Source organism: Podarcis melisellensis, assembly GCF_964234715.1.
Source record: "Podarcis melisellensis genome assembly, chromosome: 5".
NCBI classification, from domain to species: domain Eukaryota; kingdom Metazoa; phylum Chordata; class Lepidosauria; order Squamata; family Lacertidae; genus Podarcis; species Podarcis melisellensis.
Genome location: NC_138537.1, coordinates 79,719,700 through 79,738,627, shown reverse-complemented (window position 1 = coordinate 79,738,627; position 18,928 = coordinate 79,719,700). Strand labels below are relative to the sequence as shown.

The following is an 18,928-nucleotide window of genomic DNA, read 5'->3' as shown; positions in this document are numbered from 1 at the left end:
TCCCCGTAGGGTGGCGTCGAGACCCGTCGCGTGGGGAGGGGGGAGGGGTTAGGGCGCCCGCCCCTGTGGCCGCGGGAGGGCGCCTGGCCTCGCCCTCAGATGGCTCACCCCTCTGCCAGCAGGGCGGGTCGGGTAGCATGGACAGGAGGAAAGCGAAGAAGAAGTGGCAGCGGCGGCGGCGGCAGCAGCCACGCTCCCCTCCCGCCGGTGCCTATCGCTTTAAGGGGCTGCCGCGGCCGGGAGGAGAGTAGTGGCTGAGGCGCGCCGATGCCGCCTCCTCCGCCTCATTTCCTCGCTCGCTCACAGGAAGTGGGGCCGCTGCTGCGCGGCGCAGCCTGCAGTCCAACAGCAGCAGCAGCAAGAGCTGCTAGTTGAGCCGAGGAAGAAGCAGGAGGAGGAGGGGGGGGGCTCCGTTTTGAGGTGAGTCTTGCGGGGCGCGCGGGCCACGTTCGCCGTTCTCCCCTTCCTCCCCCCTATCTCAGCCTCCCCCGTGGCTTTGGCGCATCTGCCCCAAGCAGGTTCTCTCACTCCTTCCTTCGCTCCTGGTGCCACGATTGCCGCCCACCGACCCACCCCCACCCCCTCCATGACACCCAAATCTAGGCTCTCCAGAGCAGGTCTAGTCCAAAGTCCTTTGCGCACGTAACGAAAACATCTCGCCCACCTCGGCTCGTTGTTGTGCCCACTCGCCCACCCCCGGGAATGTATGTGTGTGCAGGATGGGTAACAATTCTTGGATACCTACCTACACACCTGCGTGTGTGTGTGTTTCTTTTTCTTAAATAAAGCCTCCGCCTCGCCGTATCTTAACCCTTTCTTTCCTCCCGCCGCCCCATTACAGAAGAACCTTCTATCCTTCCTTCCTCAAAAATCCTCTCGGGGCTTCGGGACGCCAAGCCGAAGATCTCTGAATGCAAATCGGGTGACGCCTTGTACTCCTCATTCGTGCAGTCTGGTTGCAGAGTGGTGGAAGGCAAGATCCCCCGCCCCCACTCCACCTTTCCAGAGCTTATATATCTTGGGGAATAGCGTTTCTGTCATAGGAATTACTTGATTATAGCATCAAGGCTGGCGGTTATTCCGAATAAATTGATATAGGTTAGACTAAGTTGAAATGCTAGAAGATAGCCTGGATGGCTCAGTTGGTTAGAGCATGGTGCTCATATTGCCAGGGTTGCAGGTTCAATCCGAGTACAGGGCAGCTGCATATTCCTGCATTGCAGGGGGTTGAACTAGATGACCCTCAGGGTCCCTTCCAATTTTATGATTCTGTGTGCAAGATTCTTTGGTTGTTACCCTTATTCCTATTAATCACAATTGTATTTCTTATCTGTGCCTTATCTTTCCCGGACACACTTTTCCTAGCCTGTTTTCTTCAAACAATTGTGTAAAATCACACTCCACTCTTGCAAGTTGTCCTATAGCTGCTTCAGTTGCAACCAGATTTTTTCCTCTGTGCGCAAAAGCATGCAGTGGAGGAATAGAAAGCCATCTGTTTCTGTCATAGTAGTTTCATAGGCAAAAGGATAGTTAAAATGTGTCGCAAGACGAGCAGTCCACATGCAATAACTCTGGGCCGTGTACCCTCTATATTGTCTCTCTGTTGCTTTGTGCTGTATGTTCTCTTCCTTCCTTCCACCCATAAATTTATAACTTAGTTCCCTCTATTTTGCGCCTGTTCTTTTCTTCACATATCTCTTCTCACTTAGATACAGAAAGAGAGAAAACTCATTATTTCTTCAGATCCCTTACAGAGTAAGCTGTTTTGTAAGCAGTGGTTTATCCCATGCAGACTGGAAGGCTGTGGGTGGTAAATGGATGGTGTGCTAGACAGTATTTAGCATGTGTTTCTCTCAAGATGGGGTGCTTTGTTAATGAAGAATTGAGGGCTTCTTTTTAACTAGTGACAATTGATCACCCATATTTCCTGTCTTTTTAAAAAAAATGGTATAGGACAGGGATTCAGAACTGGTAGACCTTTACATGTTGTTGGACTTGAATTTTCATTAGCCCAGCCAGCATGGCCAATGGTCAGGGATGGGAGGTATAGTCCAGCAACATCTTTGAAGGGTTCCCCATTCCTGGTGCAGAGGAGCAAGTAGATAAATTACTCCTATCATTTTATTTTGTTGGATGTTCCTCTTTCAAGTTTGAGAGAAGAACCAACTGAGGTGTTCCAAACTGTGTTACAGAACTGGTCATTGCTACGAAGCTGAACCACAAATCAGTAAGTCTCTGTTTTGTATTTTGCCTCTGCCACGAACTCTCTAGGTAGCCTCAAGCAAGTCACAGCCAGTTTCCTCTGGAATACGGCGATAGTACTGACCTAATTTTACAGGGTGGTTGCAAGTTTAACATTAAACATGTCGTACTGGGAAAGCACACAGTAAATTGGCAGGATGTTTCGGTATCATGGGAGGTGAGAAGTGCATGGATTGCTGTAGCCTCAAGCAAAGCCAACTTGCATTGTTGTGACACAGTGCAGAAATCATCTGGCACCAGTTGAATTAAAATATATTGGAGTTTGCAGTAGGAATGGTGAGGTGAAGTTACTCGAGATTCAACCCTTTGGTGCTTTCCCAGATAGATGAATTGGCTTGGGCTTCCCCAAACCCTTATGTAGCATAGCTACTTAAGAGTGCATTCAGATCTTGGTACATGTCATTGGAGCGGGGGCAAATCAGTTCTGATGTCCCATTGCCCCTGCTTAAATGTAATGATCCCATAGTGACTGTTATGTCTGGATTACGATTGCTCCCCCGACCCATATCTCTTCTTTTCTTGGTTCTAGGCAGAAAAAAGTCAAAGCATGTTGATTCATTCTTTTGTAATGTCTATCTCATCCGAGATGGAACTAAACTATAGGATATGTGGGAAGTTGTTATGAAACCAAGGGCATCTAGTAGCCCTGCATGGGTCTTGCTGGTCTTATCTGGCACAAACTAAAAGAGAAGACCAGATATGAATTGTGGTTCTTGGCTTTAGGCTGCATTCTTTAAAAAAAACCCACAACTTTAAAATATGCAGAATCATCACGTAACACAGATTTCTGGTGCTTTAGAGTATTCATACCTAGATTCTACACCAGGGGTCCTCAAACTATGGTCCGCGGGCCAGATCCAGTCACCAGAGTCCTGAACCTGGCCCACCTGGCAACTGCAGAACCCCCCCCCCCATTTTCCTTTTTTCCATGGGGAGGCTGTAAGTAAACGCTTGGCACACACAAAAAGGGAAGCAGCGAAAAGTAGCAACAGTTCCGTCCCCAGCGTTCCAAAAGGCTCCTCGGCATTCCAAAAGGGTCACTCCCCAACCCCAACGTTCCAAGGCTTACCTGCGCCAGTCGAGGAGGGCTTGGAGGGGAGACATGCGACACTGCTGGGCTGCTAGGGGAAGCAGGATAGAGCTAGCCAAAGGAGCTCCTTTTAATATATGTTGGTGTGGCTGCTTGCTTGATCGCCTCTCCCTCACAGATCCATTGCAAACACAGGAGGGCAACGTAACGGTGGGCGAAGCTCCCTTTCTCTCTGCCTCTCTTAGCTCCCCACCTTTTCCCCTCCCCAAGCCCAGGCCAAGAGACAAGCTCAACAAGTATCCGACCAATTTAATAATAATAAGGTGTTTTGAATAGTACTGCAAGTAATTGGGAGGTGGGCAAAACTCAGTGTTACTCTGTGTAGACCCATTGAAATTAATAGACCCAAGTGACTTGTGTTCATTATTTTCAGTAGATCTACTCTGAGTGATCTAGCAAACTGGCATTGACTACAACCCATACCATAACATTTTAAGAGCCAGTGTGGTGTAGTGGTTAAGAGCGGTAGACTTGTAATCTGGGGAACCGGGTTTGCGTCTCCGCTCCTCCACATGCAGCTGCTGGGTGACCTTGGGCTAGTCACACTTCTTTGAAGTCTCTCAGCCCCACTTACCTCACAGAGTGTTTGTTGTGGGGGAGGAAGGGAAAGGAGAATGTTAGCCACTTTGAGACTCCTCCGGGTAGTGATAAAGCGGGATATCAAATCCAATCTCTCCTCCTCTTCTTCTTCTTAAATATTGTATTGTTTTTCCTGTTTTGTGCACTACAAATAAAATACAGTGGTACCTCTGGTTGTGGATAGGATCTGTTCTGGAGCTCCAGTCGGATCTCGAGGTTTTCGCAACCGGAGGTGCTTGTTCTGCGCATGCGTGTGGTGTGGTAGAGCACTTCTGTGCATGCATGTGCGGCGAAACCCAGAAAATTACTTCTGGGTTTGCCGCATGTGTATCCCAAAGGATACATAACCAGAGGTGCGCGTAAGTAGAGGTACCACTGTATGTGCAGTGTGCATAGGAATTTGTTCATATTTTTTTTCAAACTACAGTGGTACCTCAGGTTACAGACGCTTCAGGTTACAGACTCCGCTAACCCAGAAATAGTACTCCAGGTTGAGAACTTTGCTTTAGGATGATAACAGAAATCGCACAGTGGCGGCTCGGCGGTGGCAGGAGGCCCCATTAGCTAAAGTGGTGCTTCAGGTTAAGAACAGTTTCAGGTTAAAAACGGACCTCTAGAACAAATTAAGTTCTTAACCCGAGATACCACTGTATAGTCTGGCACCCAGCAATGTCTGAGGAACAGTGAACTGGCCCCCTGTTTAAAAAGTTTGAGGACCCCTGTTCTACACCATATGAAGCACCATGTCACAACTTTCCTGTTTCTTTTAAAACATATTGGTGATCTCATTTGGTTAAGGAAAATATGTTCATGAAATCATCAGTACAACTGGCAGATGTCTACTCGTAGGGTGGGTTAAATATTTGTTCCCATCTGTCCTTGCTTTGGTTGGAGAAAAAATTACTGGAAAAAAGTTGCATAGAAAAATTGAAAGCTGGTCACTTGAAATCATGTGGGCGTGAAAACTGTTGCTTTGTAAAGAGAGCCAAAACCTTGGCTATCATTCTTTCTCGCATAAAGCCTCTGTTGCCCTGATGGAATGGGAAGGAAAGTGCTTAGAGTGGTCAGGTATTCGTGTTTGTCTTTTGATTATGGTTAAGGGACTGGATTGTGTGCTTCAAGCCTATGCATGTAAACTATCAGCACCTTTAAAGACCATAGAATCATAGAAATACAGAGTTGGAAGGGATCCCGAGGATCATCTAGTCCAACCCCCTGCAATGCAGGAATCTTGTGCTGGGTGGACTTGAACCACCAACTTCTGGTTTACAGTCACACACAATGATTCATTATGTTACAGAGTTACAGGGGAGCTCTGGTAGCTAAGGTGATCAAATTTCTCATTGGTTAGGTGTCCTGTTTTTCACACACACACACACACAGCTTTTTTTTTTTAAATTATTATTATTTGCTTTAGACAGAATAATTTGCCCCGGTTACTGTCCAGCATTTGAAAGTAGCCAGGCGCATTTTACTTCGAGGAACTGAACCATGTTCAGCCATGGTTCACATCAATGCATGTGTGTCCCAAACCATGATTAACAACGGCATAATCTTTCATGTAAGAGGAACGGAAATTTGTCATTCTGTGTCCCACTTCTGACCCCTCAACCTTGGTTAAAAGCTAAAGAAAGTTGTTCCTATGCCAGCTCCAAGTACAGTATTCATTTGCAAATAGTACTCAGTAGTTGCCTATGCTGCCCATAAAAGTGAGAAAATTCAATTTACTGACATGGTGAATAAAATATACTATTTCTGGAGATATATGTGTGGGATTGCTCATTGCTGCTTAATAGAAACTGCATGTACTGTCTATTACTGTATGTTAATTTCACAAATAATCTTCATGTAATTATGGCAAACATTTTAACTTAAAATATTATTAGTTTTTCTAATTGCTCCTGGGTAATCCAGTACTGACAGTAGAAACACTCCTACTTTTCTTAGTTTAGTTATCATGGATATATTCAAAGAAAAGCCAAGAAAGTTTGCTGCAACAAAGATTAAGGCTGCTTTATGGCTGAGAATCTAAAAAGACAACTAGGAGAACTCAAGTTTTGTTTTCTAATGAAGTCCATAAATATGTCATATTGTAGGACTGTTGAAGTCTCTGCTGCAACACTCTGTGCAATGCTAGACACTTGCAATGTGAATGAGTTAGATACAATGTTGGAACTATTTGACTACTGAATGTTGAGTAATTCAACAGTTCTTGACTGTGGAAATTTTGTTGCACTGACGTGTCCTAATCTCAGTGTAGCTTTTAACTGCACTTCTGTAAAAGAACCTGGCAGTGCTGTTATTTTCTTTGCTACTTTAAAGTCTTCTAATTGCATTTTGTATTTCTGTCCCGACCCTGAAGGAGTTAGGTGTTCTGGAGATGACTGCTCCAGGGTAATGTCGCAGCACAGATGTCAAATATCATGCTATTGTAGTATATAAAGTAATGACTTTGTGTGCAGATAATGATGATGGTGAAGTATTCTTGTGTTTGGTGCTATTTTTAAGAAATTAATTTAATGTAACTGAGTGGTAGGAGTAGCCATTTGTGCAATGGCTTAATGAGACAGCTGGTGCTCAGTGTCTGCAGAAATGTCCTTCGCTCGTACATGTCTTGTTTTGGAAGCAATATGTACATAATACTGAAAAAGTCTTTTCAGTTTATATGTTGAAAAACTGAGGTCTACAGTCTGACCTCAAATCTTTCATAACTAAACCGATTTCCATCTTATCCACACAGGCTGGGGGCAGCTGAGCCTTAACTCTATAAAAAATAATAATAGTGACACAGGTAGTGAAAAAGGTCTACCGTCCCATCTGTGATGGGCATGAGGTTGAGAGAGGGTTTTAAAACCTGCTCAGTTGCAATTTGATTCTGCTCCTTGTCTCACAGGTTTCCCCCTCTTAATGAAGAAGTGAGGGTGACTGCAATTGAAGAGGAGAAAAAAATGTTCAGTTTCCTTGTGGTTGCAGCTTATTGCCCCACATGCTACTGCCCTGGATGAGAAGAGTAGCTTAGGGGAAGAAGGGTGTTTAAAAATGGTGGCTCCCTGAAAACTCTTTCCTCCCCTAGCTTATAGGCAGAATAGTCCTAAATTCGCATGATGGGAAGATTGAAGTGACAGATTGTCCATCATTTCCAAAGGATGATGCTTTCTTTTTTTTGAACAGGTGGAATCTACTAACACGCACCCGACCATAACACGCACATAGTTTTTAGAGGAGGAAAACAAGAAGAAAAAAATCTAAACGAAACAGTGGATGTATGATTTTTGTGGTTCATGCTGTGGCCACAGACATGTGATCTGACGGTGAGTTTGGGGTAGCCCAATGCAAAAATCCTGAGGATCCATGTGGATCCATGCTTTGTAACCACATTTTTGCACCACTGTGGCCCTAGGCAACAGTGGGTGCGTGCTATTTTTGGTGCAAGCTGTAGCCATGGACATGCTGTGTGATCTGATGGTGAATTTGGGGTGACCCAGTGCAAAAATCCTGAGGATCCATGTGGATCCGTGCTTTGTAACCACGTTTTAGGTGGACAGGGAAGGAAAAGCACTCAAGGGACAAGGAGCACACGTGGGGTGTGTGGAGAAGGATGCTGCTAATAATTCAGGTGAGGGGTATAAGGGGAGAAGGCTCCTCTCCTCTCCCACTTTGCTCCTTTGAAGCAAGCAGGCTCTGCTTCTCTCCCTCCTCCCTGCTCGCTGAAAAACTTTGCTGCTACCGTATTTAGCGAGCTGAGTGGGGAGGAGAGAGGGACATGGTTGCTTTAAAGGAGCCAACCGGACAGGAGCCGCTTACACTCGTGAGCAATGCATGCAGCCTGTCCTCTCCTGCATTGCTACTTTGAAGCAAGCAGGCTCTGCTTCTCTCCCTCCTCCCCACTCAGCGGCTCTTCTCCCGCTTTGCTGTTTCAAAGCGAGCCACAGAGGAGGGAAGGAAGGGGAACCATGGATCCTCTGCTCATGACTGCAGTAGATCCCCCCGCCATCCTTAGACATTTCCTCCATAACACACACAGACATTTCCCCTTACTTTCTAGGAGGAAAAAAGTGAGTATTAAGGCGCAAAAAGTACGGTATGTCTTCAATTTCCTTCAGCTGAAACCAAGCAGGTCCAAGGCTGGCCCCAGAACACCCCATTTCAGGTCTTCCCACCAGCAAACCCCCCTGTGCTCACCAAGCTTTCAGTGGGCTTAGTGAGGGCCTCCCTCAGGTGTGTCTTGCTACCAAAACTCATCTCTGTGAGCAGAGGGGCACCTCTACCCTGTTCAATGCCCTCTAGATTATGCCTCATTTATTTGGCAAATATATAGGCAATAGGCATGAGCACTAGGCTCTCAGGCAGGCACACACCTAAATACAATGTGAAGAAATGCAGTAAAAATACAGACTAAAACAATGGAATTGGAAAGCAGCAGGCCAAGAGCAGATGATAAAACTCAGCAGAAGGCTGAGAAACAGTGAAATCAGCTGGTTACCATACTGGAATGCCTGGACAAATAACAAAGTATTTCACTGATGTTGGAATCATATTTGGGAACACCCTTCTGATGACAGAGGGGCTTGTAACTGAGCGTCTGACAATGACTAATGGTCAGACAGGAACATGTGGTTGAAGTCAGCCCCTCTTGTACGTAACAACTTGTGCTTTGAATTGTGCCTGAAAATGGACCGGCAACAAATGTCGCTGTTTAACTATGTGGAAGAAACTTTGTAAAGGGTAGTGCCAGTTCAAAATGCAGCTGTCTGGCTATCAACAGGAGCTTCTGTGAAGTCTTCAAAGGCAGCCCATGTAGTTGACCAATCTAGTCATCTAGAGGATGCCAGGCCATGGATAATGGTCAGCAGGTTTTCTCTCTCCCAGGGGGTGGGGAGTTGCAGCTGATGCACTAATCCATGGGTAGGCAAACTAAGGCCCGGGGGCCGGATCCGGCCCAATCAACTTCTAAATCTGGCCTGCAGACGGTCTGGGAATCAGTGTGTTTTTGCATGAGTAGAATGTGTCCTTTTATTTAAAATGCATCTCTGGGTTATTTGTGGAGCATAGGAATTCATTCTTTTTCTTTTCTTTTCCAAAATATAGTCCAGCCCCTCACAATGTCTGAGGGACAGTGGACCGGCCCCCTGCTGAAAAAGTTTGCTGACCCCTGCTAATCATAGCTGAATTCTATTGGAATTGAAAAATAGTGTTTTATGGTCTTCAAATTTTTGCTTCAGATAATAAAATTTAGTATTTCAAGTAGAGTTATATGGCACTATGGAGTGTGATACAGCCTGACTGCTTATACAATACCTGCTCCCATTGCAGAGTGCATGTGTATTCGTCTGTGGCATGAATAAGGTAGGGTTGGCCACTGTGAGCTTGGCATTGGTAACTTCAAAACTGGACTACTGCAATGTGCTCTATGTGGGACTTCCCTTGGGCTTTATGGGCTTTACCTAGAAGATCCAGCTGGTATAGAATGCAACAGCTAATTTGTTGATCCTATCAACACCAAATAACAGCTTTGCTGAAAAGATTGCACTCTTTTTGTGGAATGCTCTCCCCAGGGAGGTTCGCTTGGTGCCTTCGTTAAACACCTTTAGGCACCAGGCAAAAGTGTTCCTCCCTAAGCAGGCCTTTGGCTGATTGACACTCAGTGCCCTTTCGCTGTGCTCCTCAGATGGGGTACTGCTGGGAACAACTATATGCCCCCGACGTGCACTTAGCCTGTCCTGGAAACTGGATTTTCAATGTTGTAGCTCCAGCCTTCTGGTATTATTCACCAGCCAAAACTAGAAAGGCACCTAGCAAGATGATGCTTAGGTGTCTACTGAAGACGTTTTTGTTCAGGAAAGCTTTCACCGAGGTCTCTCTACTAGCAAACTACTTTTCTATGAGTGGAGAGTGTATGTTGGCTTGTTCTTGGGGATAATTCAACATGTAGCTGCCAGCCCCCAAACACCTACATTCTGCTGCGGTGATTCAGTTGATTGTAAAAGTGGGCCCAGTGTTGGAGTAGGCAAGATGAAGCTTTTTTAAAACTTCCGATAGCTGAGGCATTATTTTTCTCAAGTAAAAATCATTCTGTGATGGTACAAACTCCATGCTGTCTGGGGGCACCAACCCGCTGTGTTTCTGTGTGCATTCCTGACACCTCCTTGGGGTGGCTGATTTTGCTGTGCTTTTGTATCACGAGTGAATTATTTAGTTTCACTCAATGGCAGAGACATAACAGAATTACAGGCCCCTAGCAATGGTTGATTAGAAGGGGACAAGGCTAGAGCAGTGAATGAAGCAGTGAAAGCAGCAAACAGCCATTTATGAAGGCAAACAATTTTTTGTGTTCAGCTGAGTCTTAAATTTATTTTTAAGTCTCATGTCATGACCACTATTAGTGGGTCTTGGCAAAGATGTTTACTGTTTACAAAGTTTACTACGGATTCCTAGTTAATAAAGTGAGGGTTGCTGGAATAGTAGCAGAGGATCAGGCATTTGAAAAGAGGTTCAGTCAATGCAGTAGGGAAGGATGAAGTGATATAGCTTCATTTCAAATTAGGACAGACTCAGTTTAACCTGTGGCCTATTCATTATCTTCATAACCGCACTTGCTACCTTTAGAAGAACAGAAATAATGAATTCTATGCTCTGCATTGTTGGAGGCAGTATGATTCCGAATACCAACTCACCCTTACCAGATGACTTTGCAAAATATATGATGAATAAACCAGTGATCTCAAGCCCATAGCAGATTGGGGGAGGACGTCTGAAAGCTTTTCTAGTAGGTCCCATGAAGATTCATGAAGGCTAACATTTCCTGTAAGTAGAATAAGAATTTTGCTTGAAAAAATGTGTCACTTTCCAAATGGCAAAATCAAGGAAAAGTCTGGGAACATTTTTCTCTTGGAGGTAAAATTGCTGATGATCTTAAACTGAGTCAGATAACCACAGAACGATGAAGCCAAAGGACCATTTTGTAGCCTAAAAACACACCCTTAAGATAGTTTTGGGAAATGAAGTTTGCATATGTATCAGAAGGCTATATTCAATCACACCGTTATTATGATAGAAGTGTTTGGTTGTCTAACAGAAGCCATTATTAATTTTGTCTGGCTTACCTTTGCTTTAGAGTATTTGAGATTCTTTTGCAAGAAGTAAAGTGGTTATCTTAGTCATAAGTAGTCACCATTTTTTTGGTCTTGCATTTTGTGGGAATTGTACTAATAAAATGCCCATAACAGGCCATCAGGGGATGCTGGTTTAAAACTTGGGACATCAAAGAGCTGAGTCTTGTACATAACTGGTGAGCTGTCTGGGTCTTTGTGTGTTTAGAGGTAGAGTAGGTCTCATAAGAAGAATCAGCCTCAACTGAGAGCCTGATAAAAGATCCTTTGGGTTCTGGATCTGTCCCTTGAGCTGCTAGGTTTACAATGCATATTGGTTTACAGTGCTATTGCATCTGTGTAATCTGCCAAAGTATTCAGTTTGTTAGATGATGGCTGCCAGCCTTATTCTCTGAGGAAAGGGATACTTGCTTCTCAACTGTAAAGTGTGTTTGGAGGTTGAAGTGACTGGTTAAACAATGCTGTGTTCTTTCGCTGTTCTTATATGTCAATAAGCAGAACGCTGTTGTCAAAAGGATGTTCTCTCATGGTCAAGAAAGCAAACTTAGGCTGCAATGGTTTCCCCAGAAACTCAATGGATTGTTTCTATGTTGCTATTGTTAGCCTAGTCTGTGCTTGAGGTTTAAATGTACTGAGCTTTCTTGTTCCTGTTCATTCTACTCAGATATGAATATTTTACAGCCTTCAGTTAGCATGGTATTGCATACAATTTCTGACTTACATGCCTTAAATAAAATCTATTCCAGAACAAAATCTGATTGTCATGAATACTTATGCCTTAGCAGCATTTTGAGTGGACTATTGAACAGAAAACCTTTTTGTTAAATATTTGAATGTGGGTTTGAGCCCTGCTGCTGCATTCCCGTCCCCAAAATTTGGAATTTCTCTACACGACCCCTAAATCTGCTCTGTTTTCCTTCACTCCCCCTTAAACTTGTTATAATAAATACCTTTAAAGTCCTTGCACTAGTGGAACTGATTAGTTAGATACAGCCCATAGAGATTGGAAGCTGGGTGTTGTTTTTTTGTCTCATACTTATCTCCTAGTTTGGTACATAATGATGTGTTTTGTTTCTTGCATCTTGATTCACCACATCTGGACTCTAGTCAGTGACTTGAAGATACACCTGGTGTTAGTTGCTTCAGTATGCATGTAGATAGTAATTTATAATTTTATCTGACTCTTCCCTACGCCCAAAACACTCTTCCTAGTGGAAAGGCCTTAATACTCTGACAGGTCTTCAGAGATAGGTGTTTGTCAATTGCGAAGGAGCTATTGTTAGTACATCTCTACAGTGCTTTTAGCACTTTGCATAAGGGTAGTTTTGTTAAGAGGTTCTGCTGAGACTGTTTTAGGATTGTGGGAGGATTGGTCTTTACCTACCTGCAGTTATGTAAGTCATGCAAGTTGGAAGGCAACCCCCATAGTTTGTTGTTTTAGAACCATAAAGCCCCTCTCAAAATACAAGCACACATTCTAATATTTTTGGAATTCTAAACCTCATATCTGGCCATCCCTTTTTTTACCTGAAGAAACTACAGGTTTCCTGTGTACCCTTTTCAGAAGAAGGTAGATGTTCCTGCATGGTGACAGAAAATATAATTGGAAGTAGGAGTTAAATTCACTAACTTCTTAATACATTGCCATTTAAATAAAAAACTGGTTATGATGCATTCCAGAAATGACAAAAATAGCAGGGGAAAGAATTCTGACAACCACTTATGTAGCTGGAAAAAAAGCTGTTTTTTACTAGTCTGTTGGATGAGTTTGTTTCAGACATTTCCACAAGAAGGAAATCACTGGTGTGTAACCCAGTAGAAAGAATTGAAGGTTTACAACCCGCCCCTGTCATGGGCCATCACAGAAAAATAAATTTTGTGATTCATCAGGTCTACATTTTTAGGATATTAAAACTTGCCTTCATGTGTTTTCCAGATGTTTGCCTGTTTTGCAATTCTAACTGAGTGTACTTTTCATTTAATTCTAGGCCCTCCCTTAATTTTGCTGACTCAGATTACAGATTTCCAAGACGGAGGAGAGAGAAGCATAAGCACGAGAGGAAAATATCCTGCAGACTGCCCATGAAAATTACTATTGCTCAGATATTTATGGCTCTTACGGGGGTGCGCAGATAGTGAGAAAAAATATTTTTAAAATGCCCCCACGGCTATAAATTGCAATATTCTTTTACTTTATACTTATCAGAATTTGATACGTTTTCAACTTGTTGTCTTTAAAATACGGAAGCATAGCAAATTCACTTCACCTCCAAAAACGTATGTCTAGACAAATTGCCCTGAAAGTAATGGGGGCTGTATCTGACTGTTTAGACTGTAAATGCTTGCAATAATGGAAGTTGTAGCAATACTGGGATTTGTGATCTCTGCAGTATTGCTTGAGCAAGACAACAGTTGCAAGTTTCCCCCCTTATTTGCCTCACACAAATGGATGTATCAGTAGAAGTAGTTTTGGTTCAGCTTACAAACAATTGCTCCTTTCAGAAAATACTAGCAAGACATGACCAAAAACATCAGCTGTTTTAGTTGGAATACAACTTAAGTGCCGTAAGAATGCCTAGAAGAGGCATAATATTTCAAGCCAGAACTCGGTGGCTGTTGGTCGGTCTTGCCTTGCTGTTGAGTTTGTTGCTGTTTATGTACCTCCTTGAATGTGCTCCACAAACGGATGGCAATGGATCCCTTCCTGGCATTGTAGGGGAGAGTTTTGGCAAGGAGCACTACCAAGCCCTCCTGCAGGAGCAAGAAGAACATTACCAAACCAGAGCTATGAGCCTCAAGCGCCAAATTGCTCAGTTAAAGCAGGAGCTTCAGGAAATGAGTGACAAGTTAAAATTGTTACAGGAGAAGAAAACCCCAAGAGTCAACAGCATGGGCTATCAAGGCACCAAAGAACAAGCACCCAATGATCTCCTGGAATACCTGCATTCTCAAATAGACAAAGCTGAAGTGAGCATGGGGGCCAAGCTGCCTAGTGAATATGGAGTCGTTCCTTTTGAAAGCTTTACTTCCATGAAGGTGTTCCAGCTGGAAATGGGGCTAACGCGACACCCAGAGGAGAAACCTGTCAGGAAAGATAAGCGAGATGAATTGGTGGAAGTAATTGAGGCTGGCCTCGAGGTAATCAATAATCCAGATGAAGAAGATGGTCAAGATGAAGATGACGGAATAGGAGAGAGACAGCTTTACAATGAAAACGATTTTATAGAAGGTACTTTATGCATTTTTGAATTCTAGTTCATAATATGGTGGTCTACACCAAATGGCAGAATTTCTGAGACAGAAGACCGGCTTTCCCCAACCAGGTAGTCTGTAGATGCTTTGGACTACAATTCCTTTCTGAATATGACCAGGGATGGCAGGAGTTGTAGTCTGAAACATCTGGAGGGTGTAGAAGGTTGCAGTAGGTCATTAAATAACAGGCTTGGGGGATGGCACCATGAAATTGCAAGCACTGCCCTTGACTTGTGTGTGAATTTCCCTATATCCTTTCTACCTGCGGAAGTTTCCAACACTGGTTCTCCAAGTGAGTTTATAAGCAGCCCCGGTTTACTTTAACCTGTGTAGCCTTTGCATCATTACCAAGCCAGATAGAGGGCCTAAGTGTGTACAAGGTAAGGGCATGCACTTTTCTGCGGCTCACTCCTATCTCCTTAATCCCTATTCATCCCTTGAGACTGAATCAGCCTTGGTTTATAGATATCACAGGAACGATGCACTTTTCTTTACTGGTAACTGCGATGATATTGGATGGAATTCAGTGTTATGCTTTGATTAACATTCTGTCTGTGCAAGCATTTTAGCTTGCCACACAGAATGTTCCCCGTTCTCTTGCCCCCATGTGCTGTCCCTCCAGAGCCAATTTTGGGAGGTGCGGGGTGGGGAATTCTTGTTGTGCATGTGGAAGACTTCAAACAGGCCTTCCACTACTAGCAGGGCTTGTTAGGTGAATCCCATCCATTGCAGTCCTTCTCTTATAATATTTACTCTGTTGCGAATTTAAGAATTAATGATAACTACAACAGAAATCGAGCTACTCAATCAAACAGGAAATAGTTACTGACCTAGTGTTTGTGATTTATTTAATTACTTATTTATTAAATTTGTATACCACCCTATATACCTTCAGGTCACAGGACAGTTCACAGGAAAAAAATCACAATATAAAAAACATCAAAATAAAAACAAAAGCAACCCAATAACACCCCATCCCAAAAAAATCCAACCCACATTTTAAAAGGGCATTGGATGTGAATCATGTGAATTGGATGTGAAACATGATGTGTTTCATGTTATACCCATGTGTGTATAGAGAAGAAGCATTATATTATTGCTCAAGAAAATGAACAAAAGTTAGAACCAGATCATTTGTATGGTGTAAATCTGCATGAAGCAGTTGGAATGGAGAAGATTTGACAGCTGCCAGCTAAGTAGTCCATTTGAGGGTTAAAAAATGAAACAAAACAAACAAAGACCTTAAATCATTATTCATTTTTGGATCAACTTTTACAATTCCAAATTTAACTCTGTTGCTGTCATTATTTAAAGGAGACTATCAATAACACACTCCCCTACCTGATGAAAATATGTCATAAGCTTTACACTTTTGTGTGTTCGAGTCCCCCTCCCCCCCAAAAAATTATCTGACTGGCCTGAAGTCTCAGCATTCTGTTTTGCATGCACAACTTGTGGTGTATCACTGTCATATGTGTTGGACTACCAGGAGCTCAATAAACTACCTGAGGGTTTATTCCCTGCCTACCATGGTTTAAAAACAAGGGGGAATTGTCCAGTAGCTGGTGGGTTGCATCTTCTCTGGTGTGCAGGGCTGCCAATTATTGCATATGTATATAATATATTGCTTACTCATTCAGTGTTTTGGCATCTGATTTATAGGAGGCCACTTCATACCATGTCATAGCATTGATCCATCTAGCTTAGCACTGTGTGCTCCAAAAGTGGGGGAACCTTTTTCAGCCAGGGGGCAACAATCCCTTCTTGGCAACCTAATGATCTGTAGGATGAAAGGGAAGACACTCACAAATAAAAAGCCCGTACAGTGTCCTTGGCCACCTTGCAATGATGAGACAAACTCAAAACCCGGAACATAGCAAACTTCTAAAGGAATTCCCAAGTGCCCTGGGAATGAGGCAGAAAAAAATAGAAGTCTTTTCTCAGAGAAGAAAACCTTTGAGAAGTTGGGAGGACAGATTTCAGCATAGAACTAAAACCAGGTAAATATTGAAGTACTGTACAGGGGTTAAATATCCCCCTCACCCCCATAGACAGCAGCTCCATACTCTTGCCTTCTTCCCCCACCCCTGTCCACTTTCCACCAGTCCAGTAACAGATGGCATATTATTTAAATCACAAGTTGGCAGGAGTACTTCAGTATGTCTCAGGCTGCGGTATAGTCCTGTAATGGGGGTAATAAGTTACATGCAGTACTCAGCATTTTTAGAGTAGTCTGGTGGAACACATATTAGCGATCCCAGACTGGGTGTACTTGAAACTTCTCAGCTGAGTTTTCAAACCAGTACACCGTGTGCCCCAAAACGTAGAAAACTGCTGTGACCACCCTTGAATATATTCACTTGTTTAGGAATCTTTGCAGTTCATTATTCTTAGGCTCTAAGAAACTTAACAATGATGGTTTCACTTCATTGCTAATTCTTCAGGCAGAAAAAAAAGGTTTTTTCTTTTGGATGCTGTGTCATTGTTTCCAAAATGCGGTCAAAAATTTCTAAGACTTATTGAAAATGTTCATGTCTAAGATTGCCTTGAGACTGTCATTTTCAAGAAATTGCACCACAGTGGTAAGTACTGCTCTTTTTTTATGCACCTGCTTTGTCTCTGTCATCATGTGTACTTGTGCAGTTTTGTGAATTGCTATCTCAATCTTCAGGTCTTGATAATTTGTTTGCTCCATGAAGGCGCCCATGTTGGCATATTGTTGAATTATACATAATGTATGTGAAGTGCTTTGAATACCCACAAAGCACTCTGTAAATACCAAGACTTTTACATATGCATTTCCCTTAAGAGCAATGCCTTCAGAACAAAGTGAGCATGTTCTCTTCATGGCCACGTGTCTTCATTGTTGGGTTATAGTTGCTGTTGAATCATTCTGCAACACTTAAAGGAAAATCACTCTGGGCAGTAAATCATTAGAGTAGGTTAGTAGCTGGCCGCAGTAATGCTGCATCGCCTCTTTTCGGTACGTTTCTTTTTTTTGAGGCAGTTAGTCTGCAGTTTATAAGATGAGGAAATAACATTGACTAAACTTTTTCTGGCAAGCCAACAGAAGACTTTTTTTGGTCAGAACTGAGCAACTATGGCAACCAATGACTAAATCTTCCCCTCTTAATATTCTGTTCCCTTTGGTGGTTTCAGTATCTTGTATATCTGCTCACTTCATAAAAATTGTTGCCTGGTTAGCTTGCATCAACAAATGAAGTAGTTTTCCAGACAAATTCAACTGCTTCACTTGTAATTCTTGCCTTGTTACTTTTTTTAAAATGAATTTTAAATAAGAGTTGTTCAGCAGTGGAACAACTACAATTCTATGATTCTATACTTAAAAGCACTTTTAGGGGTTGATCACATATGTTTAACTCTTAAGAACTGTGCACATTACAAACACACATCACAATGGCAAGTAACAGTAACCTAAAGCATATTTTTTAAAAAAATAAAAATTGGCATCTTTATCAGAATATTTAGGTTTTAAAATTTTCAGTAAGCAGACAATTGCAGTTGTTAAAATACCCATGCACAATTAAAATTATTATCACTTAACTGTGACTCTGTCTAATGATATGGAGAAACTGAATGCAGGTTAAACCATGAGATCTCAACAGAATTAGGGTTTGAAGTTCTTTGGAAGTTGTAACTGTAAATGCAGTGATGCCAGTATGTATAAAACGATAGCAGCAGGTAGACTAACCTGTGTCCACTCAAACTAGTCAACAAGAAAAAAAACACCTCTGAGAATTTGGCTAGATGCACCCAGACTCCATTCAAGAGTTAATTGCTATGGATTTTCCCCATCACCACCAGCAGAATGCAATATTACTGATTTTTGAACTTATAATCAGGTTTTAGTCAAATAATTTGTTTCACTCAGCCACAGAATAAAGTTATTGTTTCTAATTTGGCCATTACAACACCTGAGATTCCCAGCCATTTCACAATAATGGCTAGTGGCATTCTTTAAGTCATATGATAAAGCCAGAAAATTGCAGAGTTCACTCTATAAGCCCATCCAAAAATGCCTCATTTTTTTTTTAAAAAAAGCCAAACAAAACACTGAAGAAATGAGAATAATCAGCAAGGGGTAGGAGGACAGGAATCGTTTGAGCAGTGGAAAGGCCTCAGTAATTCCAGTAGTACAGGCAGAACTTGTAGCAAAACAAAGACTGCCACTTGAGCAGGCGAGCAAACATTGGGATGAGGTATTTGTGCTTTTCCCTGTTAGTTGCCACACCAGATAAAATGAGTGCAATGTATGATGGAAATCATCATGGATAGGGAAGCTGTTGGTTTTTCCAAAACTCATTTCCCTGTCAAAACAAAAAAAAATTCCTTCCAGTAGCACCTTAAAGACCAACTAAGTTAGTTCTTGGTATGAGCTTTCGTGTGCATGCACACTTCTTCAGATACACTGAAACAGAAGTCACCAGACCCTTCTATATAGTGAGAAGGTGGGGAGGGGTATTACTCAGAAGGGTGGTGGGAATGGCTGATTGGCAGATAGCTGTGATGAGCCTGTTGACGACTCTTGACGACTGCAATAGGTCTTACAGGAAAAAGCAAGGGGTGAGAAGGTGAAAAATGGCTTTGTCATGTATAATGAGATAAGAATCCAAGG

The 18,928-nt window shown here is 42.7% G+C and overlaps 1 protein-coding gene and 1 long non-coding RNA gene across 4 annotated transcripts in view; one reads left to right on the top strand and one right to left on the bottom strand.

The window, feature by feature from the left end:
- CSGALNACT2 (chondroitin sulfate N-acetylgalactosaminyltransferase 2) overlaps positions 1 to 18,928 on the top strand; it is a 35,655-nt gene that overhangs the window by 235 nt on the left and 16,492 nt on the right. Inside the window, exons 1-2 of one of the 2 annotated variants that reach the window (XM_081913697.1) lie at positions 134 to 420; positions 13,029 to 14,269. In XM_081913697.1, the coding sequence (XP_081769823.1) occupies positions 13,612 to 14,269 (658 nt within the window). In that variant the 5' untranslated portion in view covers positions 134 to 420; positions 13,029 to 13,611. Of the gene's footprint in view, positions 1 to 133; positions 421 to 13,028; positions 14,270 to 18,928 lie in introns of those variants that run through there. The other variant, XM_081913698.1, reaches the window with a different exon arrangement.
- LOC309371218 lies at positions 10,142 to 14,120 on the bottom strand. Of its 2 annotated transcripts, none has more exons than XR_014168927.1 (3): positions 13,981 to 14,120; positions 10,606 to 10,733; positions 10,142 to 10,531 (listed from the first exon to the last, which is right to left on the bottom strand). It is a non-coding gene; the product is annotated as an uncharacterized lncRNA (long non-coding RNA). The 2 variants fall into 2 exon arrangements; XR_014168928.1 differs by having other exon boundaries at positions 10,612 to 10,733.